This window comes from Lactuca serriola, chromosome 3, assembly GCF_051521515.1.
Source record: "Lactuca serriola cultivar US96UC23 chromosome 3, Lser_US96UC23_V15, whole genome shotgun sequence".
Classification (NCBI taxonomy): domain Eukaryota; kingdom Viridiplantae; phylum Streptophyta; class Magnoliopsida; order Asterales; family Asteraceae; genus Lactuca; species Lactuca serriola.
The window spans coordinates 51,103,386-51,123,233 of record NC_136410.1 but is presented as its reverse complement, the minus strand read 5'-3'; the positions used below and the strand labels follow the sequence as shown (position 1 = coordinate 51,123,233).

The 19,848-nt window shown below is 29.5% G+C and overlaps 1 protein-coding gene and 2 long non-coding RNA genes across 6 annotated transcripts in view; 2 read left to right on the top strand and 1 right to left on the bottom strand.

The window, feature by feature from the left end:
• Positions 1-4,094, top strand: part of LOC145094421 (uncharacterized) — a 40,688-nt gene extending 36,594 nt beyond the window's left edge. Inside the window, exon 4 of the long non-coding RNA XR_013703335.1 lies at positions 3,985-4,094. This is a non-coding gene — a long non-coding RNA (uncharacterized LOC145094421). The remainder of the gene's footprint in view (positions 1-3,984) is intronic.
• Positions 4,095-12,489: 8,395 nt separating this feature from the next.
• On the top strand, positions 12,490-15,277 carry LOC145092268 (putative serine/threonine-protein kinase At1g54610). Its single transcript, XM_079030200.1, has 4 exons — positions 12,490-13,456; positions 13,546-14,376; positions 14,445-14,545; positions 14,616-15,277. Exons 1-4 carry the CDS (start codon positions 13,082-13,084, stop codon positions 15,079-15,081), a joined length of 1,773 nt encoding a protein of 590 aa, XP_078886326.1. The 5' UTR covers positions 12,490-13,081; the 3' UTR covers positions 15,082-15,277.
• A 2,173-nt stretch (positions 15,278-17,450) lies between these two features.
• On the bottom strand, positions 17,451-19,189 carry LOC145092267 (uncharacterized). Of its 4 annotated transcripts, none has more exons than XR_013702468.1 (5): positions 18,991-19,183; positions 18,598-18,730; positions 18,409-18,505; positions 18,161-18,310; positions 17,451-17,835 (listed from the first exon to the last, which is right to left on the bottom strand). It is a non-coding gene; the product is annotated as an uncharacterized LOC145092267 (long non-coding RNA). The 4 variants fall into 4 exon arrangements; XR_013702467.1 differs by having other exon boundaries at positions 18,409-18,464; positions 18,991-19,176; XR_013702466.1 differs by having other exon boundaries at positions 18,409-18,730; positions 18,991-19,189.
• Between the last annotated feature and the right edge of the window lie 659 nt (positions 19,190-19,848).

Here is a 19,848-nt window from a genome sequence, read left to right as displayed (position 1 = left end):
CATGTTTTGAAATTTGTATTTTTCTTCCAATTTCTTCATATCAACTTTTCATACTTTAATAATTGCATCTTATTTTAATAAACGTCAAATTTTTTACCTATTAAGACATTATACATTGTACATTACAATATTGCATTAAACTTTCGAACTTTTTCATATTGTGACATAATGTTTTGAAAATTGCTTTTTTCTTTCAATTTTTTTATATTAAGTCATGATACTTTAAAAATTGCATCTTATTTTAAAAAATTTCAAATTTTGTACCTATTAAGACATTATACATTACAAAATTGCATTAAACTTTCTAAAGTTTTCATATTAAGACATTGTTTTGAAAAATTGCATTTTCTTCCAATTATTTCATTTTAAGTCCTCATAATTTAAAAATTGCATATTATTGTCAAAAATTTTATTTTTATTTACCAATTAAGATATTATACATTACATAAATGCATTAAACTTTCAAAAAATTTCATATTAAGACATCATGTTTTCAAAATTGCATTTTTCTTCCAATTTTTTCATATTAAGCGATCATGCTTTGGAAATTGCATTTTTCTATCAAGTTTTTTCATATAAAGTCATCATACTTTAAAAATTGCATCTTATTTTCAAAATTTTCAATTCTTTTTAACCAAAATTGCATCATACTTAAAAAATTGCATCTTATTACAATATTGCATGAAACTTTCAAACTTTTTCATATTAAGACATAATGTTTTGAAAATTGTTTGTTTCTTTCAATTTTTCATATTAAGTTTTCATACTTTAAAAATTGCATCTTATTGTAAAAAATTTCAATTTTTGTACCTATTAAGACATTATACATTACAAAATTTCATTAAACTTTTAAAAAAATTCATATTAAGACCTCATGTTTTGAAATTTGCATTTTTCTTCAAAAAATTTCATATTTAGTCATCATATTTTAAAAATTGCATCTTATTTTCAAAATTTTCAATTTTTTTTTACCAATTAAGATATTATACATTACAAAATTGCATTAAACCTTCAAAAATTTTCATATTAAGACATCATGCTTTCCTAATTGCATTTTTCTTCCAATTTTTTTTTATATTAAGTCATCATACTTTAAAAATTGCATATTATTTTCAATTTTTTTACCAATTAAGACATTATACATTACAAAATTGAATTAAACATCGAAGAAAAATTCATATTAAGACATCATGTTTTGAAAGTTGCATTTTTTCCAATTTTTTCATATTAAGTCATCATACTTTAAAAATTGCATCTTATTTTAAATTTTGTACCTATTAAGACATTATACATTACAAAATTGGATTAAACTTTGAAAGTTTTCATATTAATACATTGTTTTGAAAATTGCATTTTCTTCCAATTTTTTTTCATATTAACTCATCTTACTTTAAAAATTGCATCTTATTTTTAAACTTTTCGATTTTTTTTACCAGTTAAGACATTATACATTACAAAATTGCATTAAACTTTCAAAAGTTTTCATATTAAGACATAATGTTTTGAAAATTGCATTTTTCTTCCTTTTTTTCATATTAAATCATCATACTTTAAAAATTGCATCTTATTTTCAAAATTTTCAATTTTTTTACCAAAATTGCATCATACTTTAAAAATTGCATCTTATTACAATATTGCATTAAACTTTCAAACTTTTTCATATGAAGACATAATGTTTTGAAAATTTCTTTTTTCTTTCAATTTTTTCAGATTAAGTCATCATACTTTAAAAATTGCATCTTATTTAAAATTTTGTACCTATTAAGACATTATACATTACAAAATTGCATTAAACTTTCAAAGTTTTTCATATTATGACATTGTTTTGAAAATTTCCATTTTTCTTACAATTTTTTCATATTAAGCCATCATACTTTGAAATTTTCATTTTTCTATCAATTTTTTCATATAAAGTCATCATACTTTAAAAATTGCATCTTGTTTTCAAAAAAGAAATTTACCAATCAAGACATTATACATTAAAAAATTGCATTAAACTTTCAAAAAATTTCATATGAAGACATCTTGTTTTGAAAATTGCATTTTTCTTCCAATTTTTTCATATTAAGCCATCATACTTTTGAATTTTTATTTTTCTATTAATTTTTTCATTTAAAGTTATCGTACTTAAAAAAATTGCATCTTATTTTCAAAATTTAATTTTTTTTATACCAATTAAGACATTATACATTACAAAATTGCATTAAACTTTCAAAAGTTTTCATATTATGACATAATATTTTGAAAATTGCATTTTTCTTCCCATTTTTTCATATTAAATCATAATACTTTAAAAATTGCATCTTATTTTCAAAATTTTCAATTGTTTTACCAAAATTGATCATACTTTAAAAATTGCATCTTATTACAATATTGCATTAAACTTTCAAACTTTTTTATATTAAGACATAATGTTTTGAAAATTGATTTTTTTTCAATTTTTTCATATTAAGACATTATACTTAAAAAATTGCATGTTTCTTCCAATTTTTTTATATTTAGTCATCATATTTTAAAATTGCATTTTATTTTCAAAATTTTCAGTTTTTTTTAACAATTAAGATATTATACATTACAAAATTGCATTAAACTTTCAAAAAAGTTCATATCAAGACATCATGTTTTGAAAATTGCATTTTTCTTCTAATTTTTTTAAATTAAGTAATCATACTTTAAAAATTGCATCTTATTTTCAAGTTTGCAAATTGCCCCTTATTTTTAAATTAAATTTTTTTACCTATTAGTACATCTTAAATTTCAAAATTACATTAAACTTTCAAACTTTTTCATATTAAGAAATCATGTTTTGAAAATTGCATTTCTCTTCCAATTTTTTCATATAAAGTCATCATACTTTAAAAATTGTATCTTATTTTCAAAATTTTAAACTTTTTTAGCAATTAAGCATTATACATTTCAAAATTGCATTTAACTTTCAAAAAATTTCATATTAAGACATCTTGTTTTTAAAATTGCATTTTTGTTCGAATTTTTTCATATTAAGTCATCATACTTTAAAAATTGCATCTTATTTTAAAAAATTTCAATTATTTTAGCAATTAAGATATTATAATTTAAATGTAATATTTAATACTTTTAATATTGTTTTCTATATTAAATTATATTAATTAATTATATTAAATTAAATTAATTAATTATAAATAGAAAGTTTGTTTTTTGTTTATCAAATTTTTATAAAAAATTAAATATATATATTGAAATTTTAAAACACAATAACGGATTTTACAAAAGTTTATAATTAACTGTTATAAATATAATCTTATTTATTTAATATCATTATATTGAAAAAAATATAGATTATATATTTATTAAAACCAAATTAATAGAAGGGTGTGTTTGATAATCTTATATAAGTTGGATGAATGAAATATATTAGGAATATACTTTTTGTGGATAAAAATAGGATAAAAAATGAAGTATGGTTGAAGATTTAACACTATTTTTTCCATTTTTTACTCTATTTTTAGAAGAGAAAATAAAAATGGGTTAGAGATAGTCTTAGGGTATAAACTATGGATCCCTCGGTGGTTCCTTTTCTCAAACAAATGAACATCGAAAATAATATTTCAATAAAAAAACGAATAGGGCAAAATTGTAATTTATCATTTTTCTAACAGCATTTTGTTACATTTTTGGGGCCATTTCTACAAGCATGAACGGTTTGAGCCAACTGGAAAGTAAGCCACCGGAATTGCTGCACTTTTTCTACTGTTACTCTTTGCTTCATGATCACCATCGACGTTATCATCTTCTCTCTGATTTCCTTCAACTGCCACCACTCTGTTTGAACCCAAAAAACAACTAAACAAACCCAACAAAATTGCCATCTTAATTCTACGAAATACTAAAACTGGAAATATCTCGTACATTTTTTTTTCTTTTTTAATTTGTGTTGGGGTGGATTAGCCAATCCTAATATTTATATACAAAAACTCAAGCCAATTCTTGGAAATTTCTCTGCAGTTTATTGGCGTGGGGAGAAAGTCGAGGGAGTTGGTCAAAGGTAAAATATGAGGTGTGAGTGTGACTCATAATCATACATTAGAGTCAAACATTTGAGTGCATAAGTCCAAATAATTCTTTTATAAAACATTTTTGAGATAAATTTTCTATTTGTAAAATTCATTACAATTTACATTTGTGTCGTTTGTTTGGCGTATTAGCCGGAGATCCAAATGAATTAAATAAATTGAAACGGAAATCCAAATCTAAAACTAAAACGTTCAACGATATATTTATATAAAATTCAAATCCTAATTGCAGGTTATTTAGCTAGACATATTGAACATAAAGACAATACTTAACTATATATGTACAAATCAATGAGTTTGGTTTCTCTGTTTTTCAAACTCGGTTTCGGGTTTAAACCCAAGCTCATTCAAAAGTTTAACTTACTAAGAATTGAGAATATTGTGTTGTTTATATAACTAATGTATAGGAGCTATGTTTCATGTTATTGCCGATATGGGACAATTTTAGAATTATAAGAAACAAGTTGAAGGAATATGTGATAGAAACTAATAAACAAAATAAAATACACCCGTGTCAAGGCCGAGCTTCAAAATAGGGACATCCAAGTTAGAAGTTTAACGTTTTACCACTTTGACAACTCGATACTTGTGTTTAGTTTTCACAACATCATATAATAATAGGTAGAAAATCCGAATAATGTTATATAAAATCCTTTTATATAGCTTCGAAAATAAAAGAAAAGAAATGTTAGAAAGAAGATTTGAACTTGCAACCTCCAAACAAACAACCTAATGCCATAGCCACCTGAACCAACTACAACTTTTGTTATTATTTCGCTAAATGTATTTATATTATGTATATATACACTACATAAAACAATTTTTTCTTAAAAAAATTACACTACTGAAAAAAAAAATTAGGGGCATCTCGGGCTCTATACATTGGATCCGCCCATGTTAATACATGACATCGGTCCTACACACCATTGTGGATGCTTTGGTACGACAAGGTCGGGGAAGAACAAAAAATCTAAAATGTTCAATGCTAAATACGATACTTAAAAAAAAAAATTAAATCAGACTATAGGTTTTGACCGCGAGTTGGTCATGTTGAACATATATACAATACTTAACTATGTGTATTTGCATCCCCTCCTCCGATCCTACACATTGTTGTGGCTACTTTAGGACAACATGGCTAGGAAAACCCCAACAATAAAGTTGTTTCACACTTAAAAATCTTTAAGAGTCTAAGTAGCATTATTAAATTACTAAAATTAATGAACTTTATAAAATAATAATGTTTACAAATCTAAAACTTCCAACGATAAACGTAGTACTTACATAAAATTCAATTCCTACTAAAAAAATTATAAACCGTAGGATGTGCAAGATTTCCTATAAGAAATTCTACTTCAAAATCGCTAGGCTTTTATTACTGGGCTATTCAAATTCTACTATGTGGCGTGATCACGTGTTATTTAGTTGGATATCAAAACTCGTTAGTTATGTCTTTAGGGGCCGTCATGTATAACTTTAGTTTATAATGTAGCATCGGTTGATGCTCTGGTTACGAATGACAATCTAAGGACGTGATGGGAAGGAAGGATCCTTGACCTTTGTCTGGCCATTGGCAACTCGCATTCACACCCCTGTTTAACTGCTGCTCGAGGACGTAGCTCGTGGAGCGGCATACCGGGAAAGAATTTATTACACCCATAGGCGCAAGTCATCCTCATACAGGGACCATGTCTCCCGAATAATCTCAGTACATATGACGCAAGATAATTCCACATATCGAGGAAGGAATGGGATTTGGTGCTTTTAATAGGCTAGGAACGAAAGAAGAAGTGATAGAGCGAAATGGGTTGGTTGCCCAAAGGGCTTTCTGATCTGATCATGTGGGATAACACAAGGGCTTAAGGCATACAAGAAGATTGCATCATGAATGGGTTCGAATCTCATTTCTTTCGGTCTTGTTTTTAGTCAAATGCTTGTAAGCACGCTACAACTAGCACTTTTTTCAATGAGGGGCCCAATTCTCCCCTCCTCCTCCTCCTCCCATATTGAAAAAAAAATGAGCATATTTAACTCGGCACAACCTAATGATACATCCAATACCAATGATATGTGCTTATAACTAGATTTCTACTCTAGAAAGCTATACATGCAACAACGAGCGCGGGTTGACCCACGACTAACCTTTAATTACTTCTTTCAGAACGAGATAAATGTTGGATTAATCAAATTTTATGTGTAGGGGTATTTTGAAAAGTTTTGTTTTTTACTTTCTTTCAAGTTTTTGTATTAGAGTCAAACTCTTTTTGTCTAGTATAAATAGGGTGCTACAAATTCTTTGTATTTAATCTCCTAGAATAAGTTTTTATGGTTAATAAAAGCTTAGGTTCTAAGTAATCCATGTTCTCCTGTGCAGTTTTTTTTCCTTTTTTCTTCTTTCATATTTCGTTTGTTTCTTTTATCTTGGTGAAACAGCTCATTGTTAATCACAAGAACCGCGTCCACATCAGTCGAAGTGGTGGAAGGCCCCCTGAGTCAAAGGGAGAGCTTTTGCACCTCACTTCAAGAGAGACGATTCACTGTCTGAATCGGCTGAAGGAAAGTGAGAGTTAGAAGTTGCCAGTAGGTCAATATCCGGGATTGCTTTCCCTTAGTGATAATCCTTCTTTGAAATATGAGGCCCAAAACCTTATATTGGGCAAGAGGACTTAATTCTTCTATTTATACTTGCCCGCCAATCTTGAATTCAAAACATGAAAAATGTCGAAATCGGAACCGGTTTTCCTATATTATAAGAACCGGGAACCGGACCACCGGTTCTAGCGCCGGTTCCGGTTTCGGTCCCAATTTTTCGGTTATTTTTCAAACTAGAACCGGTTGAAATATTATAGACGGTATATTATCTTCCGGAGCTTGTAAACAATTCAATATTTAACCAAATTATGACTTTTTGCATTCTAAATTGAAGTACAAACATTAAATTACATGATGAAAAAAGAATCAAGTAATTTCGAATTCATATGAGTGAGTTATACGCATTTTAAAAGTGGAACAGATTTTAAAAAAAATGTTGAAACAGAAAATACGCAGCATTGATATGTTGTCTTCCGAGGTCTATAACTGATTCAATATCTAACCAAAATATGTGTTTTTATAGTCTAAAATGAACTACAAACACCAAATTACATTCTGAAAAAAAATTAAGTAATTTCGACGTCATATGAATGAGTTATGCTCATTTAAAAAAATGTGACATTAAAAAAAACAAAAAAATATTGAAATAGAAAAAACGCAACATTTATATTCTTTCTTTCGGGGCTTGTGCCTGATTCAATATCTAACCAACAAATATGTTTGTATAGTAAAAAATGAATTACAAACGCCAAATTACATGTTGGAAAAAAAAATCAAATAATTCCGACTTCATATGAGTGAGTTGTGTGTATTTTAAAAAACGAGAAAAATATCAAACCGGTTCCGGTTTTTAGAATCGAGACCGGTTTTCATAAAAATGAAGAACCGGACCTTGTTACCAATTCCGGTTCCGGTTCTGGTTCGACAGTTCTAATGCTCATCCCTAGAATTGTGATAGGTGCATTTTATGCACCTATTTTGCATGATTATTTCCGTCTTTTTATAGCATTTTACTTCATAATTCTTGCATTTAGTTGATTATTAGGGTAGTTGCATATTTCATTAAGAATGTCTGGTACTTCACTATATTTGATTTATTTTGCAGGCATTATGGGGCATGAAACGTGGAGCTTGGATTCTTGGAGCTTTGGAGCATGCAGAGAAGATGAACCGGTCATTCCATGGAGGAAAGCATGAAGACATAACCCGAGTCGTTGTTGCATTATCTTCATAGCAAAGGATTACGTGTGAAACGCGGTCCTTGTCACTTTGACACGGGTCGTGTTTGTCCTTTATCATCTCATATTTGAGCAACATGACTCGTGGTGAAGCTAGATTGAAGATGGAGTCAACAGTGAAGAAGTTTTGGAATTTTAGCAAAAAGCATGGGCCATGCCAAAAACACATGGTCAAGACAAATGGCCATGCCAAAAACACAAGGGCAAAAGGCATGGCCATGCCAAAAAAAACGCATGGCCTCATGGCATGTCACGTGAACTTTAATAAAAGAGCAGGAGACGTCATTTTGAGGGGAGGACGGTTTTTGGAGCAGTTTCTGGCGATCTAGGGCGATTTTGGGAGAATTCTTGGAGCTTTTGAGAGACTTAATCATTGCAAACATTTGGATTTCATTTTTGTAAGGATTAAACATTCCAATTCCATCTTTATTCTTGTTTGATTTGTTCTTAGCCATGTGTGGCTAAGAAACCCTAGTTTCTAGTTCTTGTTCAAAACATGTTGATTGCTTGACTTGAAGCATATGATTTGATGTTTGATTTGTGATTCTATTCTAGTGATTATGTTTTTGTTTAACTAGAATCCTTGAATTTGATTTGTGTTTGATTGGCCACTTTCATGAATTGAATTTTGTGCAGTTAATTAACTTTTAGGGCACCTAATCGTTCTATTGAGTTAATAATTGGTAACAAGCAATAAGTTTTCTTATTGTAAAACATATATCACATGTTTTCACACTTCCGAGCGTATGAGAAGAAATGAACATTGTTGGGAAGCTTGTACAAAACTTAATGCGGTTTTTCAATACAATCTAAGAGCGTGTTTAGGTTGAATTAGTAAAGCTAGGTCTAATCAAAGAGCGTGTTTTGGTTAGATAATTTGGCAAGCGAGAGTTATTAGAGCGTGTTAATATCTTTCAGTACCAACATAGAATAGCAATCTTGAATTACATCAAGTCAGAATCAAGTTGAACAACAACATTAAGAACTAGAACTAGAACCACTCAATCAATTTGTTTACAATTCTATTTCATTTTGTGCATGCTATTAAAATAGATTGTTATTTAGTTATTTACTTTTGCAACCAAACCCCCCCTTTGTGACCAAAGTACCTTGTGCAAAAAGGTATAGACTTTTGTCCCGTGTCTCTATGGTTCGACCCTGCTTGCCTTGTACTACTTTTTAGTGCATTAAAGCAGTGTATTTGGAGTCTATTGTACCCCTGTTATTTGTTGGGTTTGACACTCCTAACAAATTGACAACATAAAGTAAATCTTAAAAGAATCTTAAATATTGCTTGGACAACATAAACTTGATGATGAAACGTCAGTCGTTATTTTGAAAGTGTTTCTAAATTTGATATGGAAGTGAAAATATTATGAATGGATTAATGAGTATATAGTTGGGGTTTTAATGGAGTGGAAAGAAAAGTTTTAAACGGCTATTGGGCATGGGTTAAATCCGAGAAGAAAGTGGATACCGGGTTTGGAGTATAGAGCCCAACAGCCCTATTAGAATTTAGAGGTGGATAGATACCAAGCTTTTTTAAACTTGGGCCACTTGAGTTTTGGACTAGTAATTTCCTTCTTAATTGGGCTCTCAACTTCTTTCTTAACTTCCATCTCTTTAATCTAATTACAAAGGTAATTAACATAATTACTAGGTACATACATTTAAATTAAATAGTTACCGGCACACAAATAAATTGACTCAAAATTAAATCGAGTCTCATCCATCTTCATTTCTCCTATTTGCCACCTTAGAATTATTTTTTTATGCGTAATATTTAGAATTTTTGTCTATTATTATCATTATCAATGGAATTAATTGTGATAGAGTTGTATGTTATTGATATTGATCTGCATTCATCAACATGGGTTCATTTTGCACCAAGCTCATTCCATGTCTGGGTTCACCAAACAGCTTCAATTTTCGTGGACCCAAATGATGGTATGTTTCTATATTTCCCTAATATACCCTTCTATCATTTTAAGCAATTTATTAACAAACCCTCTTTTTTAACAAAAGGGAATGAAGAGTTAACCACAAACTTGGCTGTATTTAAAGATTTTAGTTTTGAGCAACTTAAAAATGCAACATCAGGTTTTGCAACTGAAAACATTGTATCTGAACATGGTCAAAAGGCTCCAAATATCGTCTAAAAATGGAAACATGAAAATAAAGTGAGGATAGTTGTTAAAAATTTATATTTACTAACATCTAATATTCTATGTTGCCTTGAATAAAAGTAGAAGATGTTTGGAACTAAGGGGGACAATCATCTCGTGTTCGAGTTGGCGGGTTGATCCGTAAACCCAATTTTTATAAAAGATAGTCAGAAATTTGATTTTTACATATGCATTTTTAGTTCCGAGATTATTGATCTCTTCATTTTATCGATTTTTATTAAATCATATGAATTGTTTAGCCTGCAAAATTTTGTGTACGTGTATATAATTTGAAGCTCAGTAGTTAACATACAACTTTTGTTTAGGGGCATATTAATAAATAATAAGTAAAATAACCATGATCGCATTTAGAATCTTAGTGGTGCTATACAAAATGCAAAAGCAATTGTTGACTAACTAATTGACAAAACATAGCTTGCCCATTTTTCTATTCACATTTATAAAAATATTTTGCATTATTTCTAACCTTATACCGAGTAATATTAATCAATACCAAATTTAATATTTCTTTTTGTTCTTTATTAAAGGAATCAGTCTCGTGTAAGATTTTTTTTCTTCTACCTCAGGCAACAAATACCAACATATTTCCAGTTAAAGCAATGTACTTTCAAAGTTTTACCAATTAGATCATTGTTTGTGTTATTGTGTATGTGTGTGTATGATTTTTTAAACAAAATATTAACAGAGACCATTTGTGTAAATTTAGTCTCATACAGTGACCGTTTGTGTAAATTTAGTCTTATAAATAGAGACTATTTATGTAACTATAGGATCCTACTTTCATTTTTGTATCTCATGTATGTGAATACATGGTACAACTTCTGTTGTCTTCTTTTTTAATAAAAACATTCAATTTTTACCACAATATACTTTCAAATATATATAGTTACCATTGAATGTTTGTTGAATATCATTATCATTATAATTAATATTTTCCGTTAAAGTGATTAAAATGTAGTCCTTTATAATACTCAACAAGTTTTTTACATGCCCCATCTAGGGGTGTAAGTGAGCCGAGCTACTCGTGAGCTACTCGGGATCGACTCGTTAAAAGCTCAACTCGAGATCGAATTAAACGAACCCGAGCTAAGCTCGAGCCTAGATATGAGGCTCGTTTACTAAACGAGCTCGAGCCGAGCTTCAATTAATGGGGCTCGCGAGCCTAAACGAGCTTAAACGAGCCTCTCTCTCTCTCTCTCTCTCTCTCTCTCTATATATATATATATATATATATATATATATACACACACATACACACACACACACACACACACACACACACACATATATATATATATATATATATATATATATAGAGGCTCGTTTAGGCTCGATTAGGCTCGCGAGCCCACTAAATTGTTCATGAGCCGAGCTCGAGCTTCATTTTAAGGCTCGAATCGAGCTCGAGCTTCCTCAAATTAAACGAGCCGATCTCGAGCTTAGTCAGGCTCGGGCTCGGCTCGGCTCGTTTACACCCCTAGCCCCATCTATATTTTTTTAATTCGATGTTAATTGCTTCATTGTTAATTCTTCAACTATGTGTGTATCATTTTATTGATAAAGCTTTTATCTTTGTAATTTATTATTTTTTATAAATATTTGATTTTTTATTACGATTTTAAATTATCAATAGTTTTTTTTTTCTTTTTTGATCGTGGTTTCCATGAGTATTAACTTAGTAATCCATATTGTTAACTGAATTGCTTATTTAAAAAGTTGTAGTTATGAATCGAAAAATATTTCATTTTTAATTTTAATTTTTCAATATAATATCTAGAAAAATTATATAAAAGCCAATATTTTCCTTGCCATTTTTTACGATCTAACCATCATATTTTATTGTTTTATATGAAAGTCGTGATAATTTTTAATTATTTTATTGTTATTTGTTAAATTATATATTTATAAGTAGTTGAAAACCTCTAAATCATTGAAAATATTAATGACAAAAGCTTACTAATTACTTAATTCTATGAAAAAACTTTGGTTTGACAAAAAAATGAACACATTGATTAGCTTTTTCTAAGTTTTAGAAACAATTTGGTTAAAAAAACTTCAAATATTCAATTACGCTACTATTGTTAGATGCTTTTAGTTTTCTGTTGTCGTTAATATATAGTTAGACAACTACAAATCTTATGATAAATAAAACCAAAATTTATCATAAAAATTTGCTTTTCAAAATTTTCAACTCCTCTATCATTTATTTTCACCAATCGTTGTCTCTCATGTTTGCCCAAAAAACAAAAGAAACAAATTGCTAATCAAAGTATATTTTATTTTAGCTAATTAACCGTGTAATAATTGATTTAATAAATAAACCTTTTAATATAAAATAAATTAAAAATAAATTGTTTAACATGTGATTGTGGAAAACATTCATCAAAACGAGGGTTTAGTTTTTTATTCAAAGGGTGGGATTAGATTCTTTTGACATGCCAAGAAAGAAAGTATCTTCTTTCCATAAACAGCACTACCATTACATTGATTCCAGACAGGGACACTGCCACCATCAACCACATCCTCTGTTTTCGCTAGGGTTTCATTCCTTTATTTCTTTATTCTTAAATCGCTGTTCTTCCGAATTTCATCGATGTTTATTCGCCAATCATAAACCACGACTTCTGCAAATTATTCATTCAGAACCAAAAAAAATGAAGGTCTAGCTTCTCGAAAGCGATACAGTGAGTGGATATAGTCCATTTGACCAAGTCCCGCCGGCAAAGACGTCCGTCAATTCTATATCATTATCGCTATACGTCTATATCTTTGTTGTCTTCTACGCATATTCCATATGTAACATAACAGAGTGATCAAGTATCTGAAGAAGAAAAGGATTCGGATTGTAATTCGCATAATCGCAGAACGGCTGCAAGCTTCCCAACTTTGAAGAACCCGTCCAAACCCTAATTTTGCGGTTTATTTTATAGGTGTTCTTAATTGAATCGGAATTAAAGGCGTCATCAGCTCTTTTGAAGGTAGGATAATTGTTTGTTTGTTGGTGAATTGATTGATGGGTGGGATTTGCGTTAAGCCTTCTGGTGGGAGTCCAAGAGAGAGGACGTCTAGGAAATTATCATCAGAAGCGTATGTATTACAGTCCATCAGGGAAGAAAGTTTTAGGCTGAAAAATCGACCTGAAGTTCGACCAATTTCAGTCGACAAGAAACCAAATTCTGTTCGACGTGTACGCGATGATCATTTTGAGAAGAAGAAAGAGGGGTCTGAAGTTATTCTCGCTAATATTCCAAGTATTAGGACAATTCCGAAAGCCATAGAAGGAGAACAGGTCGTTGCAGGTTGGCCTTCCTGGCTTGCTGAGGTAGCTGGTGAAGCCATTAATGGCTGGCTACCTCGAAGAGCAGATACATTCGAGAAATTAGACAAGGTATCTTCATCTTATATTCTTATTCAGTTATTCTTCCTAATTTTATGATTCAAACAAGCTTATTAATTCATTCACTTTTATCTTTGCAGATTGGTCAAGGAACGTATAGCTGTGTATTCAAAGCTCGCGATCTCACAAACAAGAAAACCGTCGCTTTAAAAAGAGTAAGATTCGACAACATGGATTCAGAAAGTGTCAAGTTCATGGCAAGAGAAATCCTCGTCTTGAGAAGACTCAATCATCCAAATGTAATCAAACTCGAAGGATTAATCACTTCACGAACTTCATCCAGTTTATACCTTGTTTTCGAATACATGGAACATGATCTAACAGGATTAGTATCACTACCCGGTATCAGATTCACAGAACCACAAGTGAAATGCTACATGAAACAGCTCTTAAGTGGACTTGATCATTGTCATAGTCATGGTGTTCTTCATCGTGACATAAAAGGGTCAAATCTTTTGATTGACAATAATGGGATTTTAAAAATTGCTGACTTTGGATTAGCAAGTGTCTTCGATTGTAATCAAAGTGTTCCATTAACAACACGTGTAGTGACACTTTGGTATCGACCACCTGAACTGTTGCTTGGAGCTACACATTATGGAGTTTCTGTGGATTTATGGAGTGCGGGATGCATTCTTGGTGAATTATATGCAGGGAAGCCTATCATGCCTGGTAGAACAGAGGTTGAGCAACTCCATAGAATCTTCAAGCTTTGTGGTTCACCTTCTGAAGATTATTGGAAAAAGACGAAATTACCCCACTCAACAGCTTTCAAACCTGTTCATCCTTATAAAAGACGGATTCTAGAAGCTTTTAGAGAGTTTCCTTTACCTGCTGTTGGACTTATGGAGACCTTACTTGCTGTAGAACCTGAACAAAGAGGAACTGCATCACTCGCTCTCAAGAATCAGGTATTCTTGAATATTGAATTATTTTTTTTTAAAGGAGAAACTAAAATGCGTGTTTGTGATTCTTTCAGTTTTTTACAACAAAACCTTATGCTTGTGATCCTTCAAGTTTGCCACATTATCCTCCTAGCAAAGAAATTGATGCGAAAATGAGAGATGAAGAAGCTACAAGGTATCAAGAATCATTCTCTTTTTTTTTTTTGTTCATTGTGATTTTCTAATTTTTAAATAACTTATTGTAGGCAAAGGGAAGGTGAAAGGCTTGAGAAGGAAAGGAAAGAGAGTCATATAAAGCAGCATGCGATCTTGAAGGGTTCAAAAGATGGTCGACCAATGAGGGACTCTTATTCAGGGCCATTGGTGGCTAATAACAAATACTGTGAAATTTCAAGAACATCTAAAGATGATGAAATTGAAAAGAAGGATGTTTCTTGTTCCCAAGTAAGAAAAGATGAAGTGGGTAATAATAATAATAATAATAATAATAATAATAATAATAATAAGGTATACAAGAAAGGAAACAAAATACAATTTTCGGGTCCATTAGTTTCATCAAATGTTGACCAAATGATTAAAGATCATGATCGACATATTCAAGAAGCTGCCCGAAGATCACGCATTGAGAAGATGAGGGTTGGTGAAGTTGAAGTTGAAGGGAAGGAAATGGTAAGAAATGTAGTGTATCCATCAAGTCGACTATCCAAGTAAAAAAAAAAAATTTGTGACATGTGTTGTGATTTAGATGGTTTTGTGTAGAGAAATTCTTATGGTATGTTTTTTTTTCTTGAAATTATAGTGTATTTTGTGTAATTTTAGGGAGGAAAAATGATAATATGGTGCATAGGTTTCTTGATTGGTGTGCAAGAAAGAAAATATAGGAACAAGTAATAGAATGGTTTTTGAAGCGGATTGTGTTTTGGGTTTTTGTTGTAGTATCTTATATGTGTGCGTGTCATGAAATATGTTTGAGAGTAATCCGAAATTCCGAATCAATATGGTGAACTTCGAGTTTAGGCAAAAAACTTAAAAGTCGTTTTTGTAGATTTTTGTAAAGGGTCTATTTGAGGTTATGGTCAAATATGAGTTATGACATGCAGAATGTACATTTGTATGAGTTATTTTTAAATCAATTTTTTTTTTGTAAAATTGTTTAAACCAACAACATTTCATACATTATTTTTGGGTTGGTGAACCAACAAAAGTCAAATATGATCGTTACATTATTCGTCTACATCAAATTTAACCAAAAAAAAAACATTTTTGTGGCTTGTTTATATAATGATATTTTATATATTTGTTACAAATATTATATTGTAAACTAAATTGATATTATCTTATGATACACTCTGAATTCTATCTTTATATTTTAAACTTATTTAAATATTTTGATAATTTTTAACAATTAAATATTTAAATAAAAAAATTAAATAATCTAATTAAAATATATAATTTATTATCTATTTATTGTCTATATCATTATAAATCTTATAATAAAGGTAATTCAAATGAATATATAGCTCAAGATATGTCTTATTTTTGCATCATATCCATTTGAAATCTCTATAATCTTTCATCTTTCAACTATTAATAATAACCAATCAAAAGTGTTTCAGCTTATATTTAATAATTTTTAACTTTTTAAATTGATATGATATAATTTATGAGTATCAAATCATTGGTCGTTGAATAGTTTTTTTAGTATAAAAAATCCAATCATTTGAATAACACGAATACAAATCACACACACACACACACACATATATATATATATATATATATATATATATATACATATATATATATATATATATATATATATATATATATATATATAGCCCGTGGAAACCACGGGTTTTTTATAATTAATTTTTTTACTTTTTAAAAAATCATAATTATTAATCAATTATTTTAAATAAATTATTAATTAAAAGATTTATGTTTTTATTTATGTAACATTATAACTGTTTATTCAAAAAAAATGTAAATTATTTTTCAAGATATATGAAACAATTTTTATTTGTGAATTAATGAAAAAGAAATGATATTCTACCAAAAGTTGAAGCTTTCTATCATATTATGTACCAACATACAAAACATTCACAATTGGCCAAATGATAAAAAAAACATAAAAGGTGAAAATATCAAATTGACCACAATCATATAAATTTTAGTTCAGTTAAAAACTTATATTTTTATACTTTATATACTAAAAAGTACACTAAGAATGATATTAAAATTAAAAAATAATTAAGTATTCGAAAAACTCCAATACCACAAAACCAATAACATACTTGTTTAAATCCGTAGAAACCACGGTTAAGGAAAAAAAATGGTTTATAATGAAAAACGTTACTAAAAAAAATCGATCATTAACAATTTATCATAACCACACTTTTCAAATGTGATCGTTCATTAATAATAATAATAATAATAATAATAATAATAATAATAATAATACAAACCAAATAATGCATAAAACTTTTACAAACTACCATTTCATAGTAAAATAAATAATTATACTCTTCATTCTCTATCAAGTTCCATCTGATAAATGCATGTCATGCTTGTTTGGTTTTATAAAATATAAATTCCTCATTGAAGTAGTAGCTGCACAAAATCAATTGAATTTGTTTGTTTTTTATATTGACCAGCACACATGTGCCTATTGACTATACTGATTTTGGGCATATTGAGTGTGGATATTTGCTACTGCAATGACTTTTGAAATTAACATTACTTTAGACAAATATATATATTTATATATTATACTATAAAATACAATTTTAATTTTTAAAGATAAGTTGTAATTAAAATTCATAAATCTTTTTATCATTTTATTTATCGGATCTACCCATAAAAATTTCCAAAAAGGAAAATCCACATGCATTTAGTACAAGTCGTATAATCAGTACCATATATGATATCTACAAAATACCATTTCCAAATTCCCGGTCTCTTTTTCTACAATTTCAATACTCGATTAATTCTAAGATGCAAAAGTAGTACTCCAATTTGGAAAATCATATGATCTTCATTAAGTCCTTAATCAACCAAGAAGAATTCTTTGCCAAATTCCATAAAAAAAACAATTGGCTTTAAGACTTATAATGAAGCCAAATGAAACACATCCATCATAGTATCTCACACATCTATCAACTATTACAACTAAAAGACCATGTTTCTTCTGAATTAAACTAACTCATGTTTTCTTGCATTAATCCTATTCCATGGAAAACTCCCTTACAAACCTGATTCAATTTTCTTTTGGTAAAGATTACCAATTTGCCCTTTAACAAACTTGTCTCTCCACACCTTAATATAATATCACCATTCAAACCACAAAAAAACACCAACCTTTTCACAAAAGGTAATAGAGTAGCATGCTTACCTTTTTTTCTTTTCAGCCCTGTAATCTCATTTCCCTTTCATTCTACTACTTTTTCATAGTTGTATTTTCGTTCCCTGTCATGTTATTATCATGTTATCAGAGGTAAAAAAAAACCATATGATTAAATAGATGAGCGTGAATCACTTTATCATTCTTTTTGTTATACAACATGAGAGTTATAATTTTGTAATTTGCACTAAAAGAGTTCATTATGTGATATATTAGCTAATACCATTTAAAAAATATAAATGACACAATAGTTTCCACAGCTTCGTCTCTATATCTTATAAGTTAACAGTGGATAAAAACATGATCAGAAATATAATAGAAAAAGGAACACTACAATGAAGCATCATATCAAAGTATTAACAAAGCAAGGTTTACTTGGTGGATAATAACCTCGACAAAGCCTGCTTTTATCATATGCTCTCTGGTTCTTGCAATGAGAAAGATGATCATCCATAGACTTGTTAGAAGCATGTATTGGTTTGTGTGTTGGTATGTCATCTGGACGTTCTCTTTTCAACCTTTGCTTGTTTTCTTCACTATCTGGATTCAAGAAGGCAAATTCAATGGTTTAGTCATGGTTCTTGCACATGCATATGTGATATGATACATTATACATACACATGTAAATAGCATATAACCTTAAATAGTTGTATTTCATTTAAGCATTTTCACAAACACTTGGCATACATGTAACCTAAATAGCGAGGAGAAATAAGAAAACGATCACTCAGAATGCTGAAACACATAACCATGGAATAGAGATGAGAATAATATGGATCATGAAATTTTAAGAACCAAATCTGGGAATCAATAATCAAATATCAAACCTGAGAAGGGAAAGAAACCATTACACGTAGTATTCACCGGTGAGACGATGTTCAGCAAAATAACAAAAAATCAGTGAAGATGAAGTGTTCATTGTTAGAACCCTAGAGAGGAAAAGATGACCACAATAACAAACTGTATGAAAAGAAAAATTAGGAAACTTTTGAGCGATTCCTAAATGACATATAGAATTTAAGTGGTAAAAGAAAAAATGGTAGCCTAAGAAGATGACATTTCCATATGCTGAGGAATTTCTCTTGACCGGAGTGTCGAAACCCCTGTGTCCCCTCTGTATGCGTTCCTAAAGTACTTCTCCTTTGAGGTATGTGGTGGTTTATGATCGTAAACCAGCGAGAGAGAGAGAGAGAGAGAGAGAGAGAGAGAGAGAGAGAGACCTATTGTGTGTGTAAGTCTTTAGTCGTCATACATGGTGTTCTTTCGTTGAGACGCTACCATTTTCTTGAGTAGAGAAACAGGTAGCAATGGTGGTTTTGACCAAAGAGAGAGGGAGCCAGCGATTGATGAGCGACTGGATTAGGGTTTTGTTGTCTCCCGATGATAACGGATGAATAAAAGGCACAAGGGTAGTTTGGGAAAATCACTTAAGTAATTTAGGCGGGATAAATTCTTGGCAGCGGGATAATACAATGCCACATGGAAAAATAGCTCTTATTTATTAGAATAGAGGTATATATATATATATATATATATATATATATATATATATATATATATATATATATATATATATATATATATATATATATATTAAAATGTTTCTCACATTTATTGTGTGCTAGAATACATCAATAGGATTTTAATATTAATTATATGTATATTAAATGTTATCCATACTTATAACTCATTTTTATGGAAACTAATTAAATTCATCATTAATGTTAACAATAATATTCTTTCAGAATGAATTCATATCTAGAAGAATGAGAGTATATTCTAGTAGAATACACTCTCGTTCTTCATATTCCATGCAACTTTATTGTATTTTAAGTGAATGAGTCTTGAAACAAAATACGAACTCATATATAAAAACCTAGATGCTAATTAATTCTGAAATAATGTTATTGCTGACATTAATGACGGATTTAATTAGTTTCCATAAAAATAGAATTATAACTATGGATATCATTTAATATACATATAATTATAGAAATCATTTAATATCTATATTTATTTAATTAAATAATTACTTAATTTACTAAATTTCTATTGGTGCATTCTAGCACACAATAAAT

What these genes read in the sequence shown, in the direction of transcription:
- LOC145092268 (XM_079030200.1), top strand. Translation starts at nt 13,082, where the DNA reads ATGGGTGGGATTTGCGTTAAGCCTTCTGGTGGGAGTCCAAGAGAGAGG. An exon ending in CATTCGAGAAATTAGACAAG is followed by an intron (nt 13,457 to 13,545) that starts GTATCTTCATCT and finishes TTATCTTTGCAG; the next exon opens with ATTGGTCAAGGAACGTATAG. An exon ending in AGAGATGAAGAAGCTACAAG is followed by an intron (nt 14,546 to 14,615) that starts GTATCAAGAATC and finishes AACTTATTGTAG; the next exon opens with GCAAAGGGAAGGTGAAAGGC.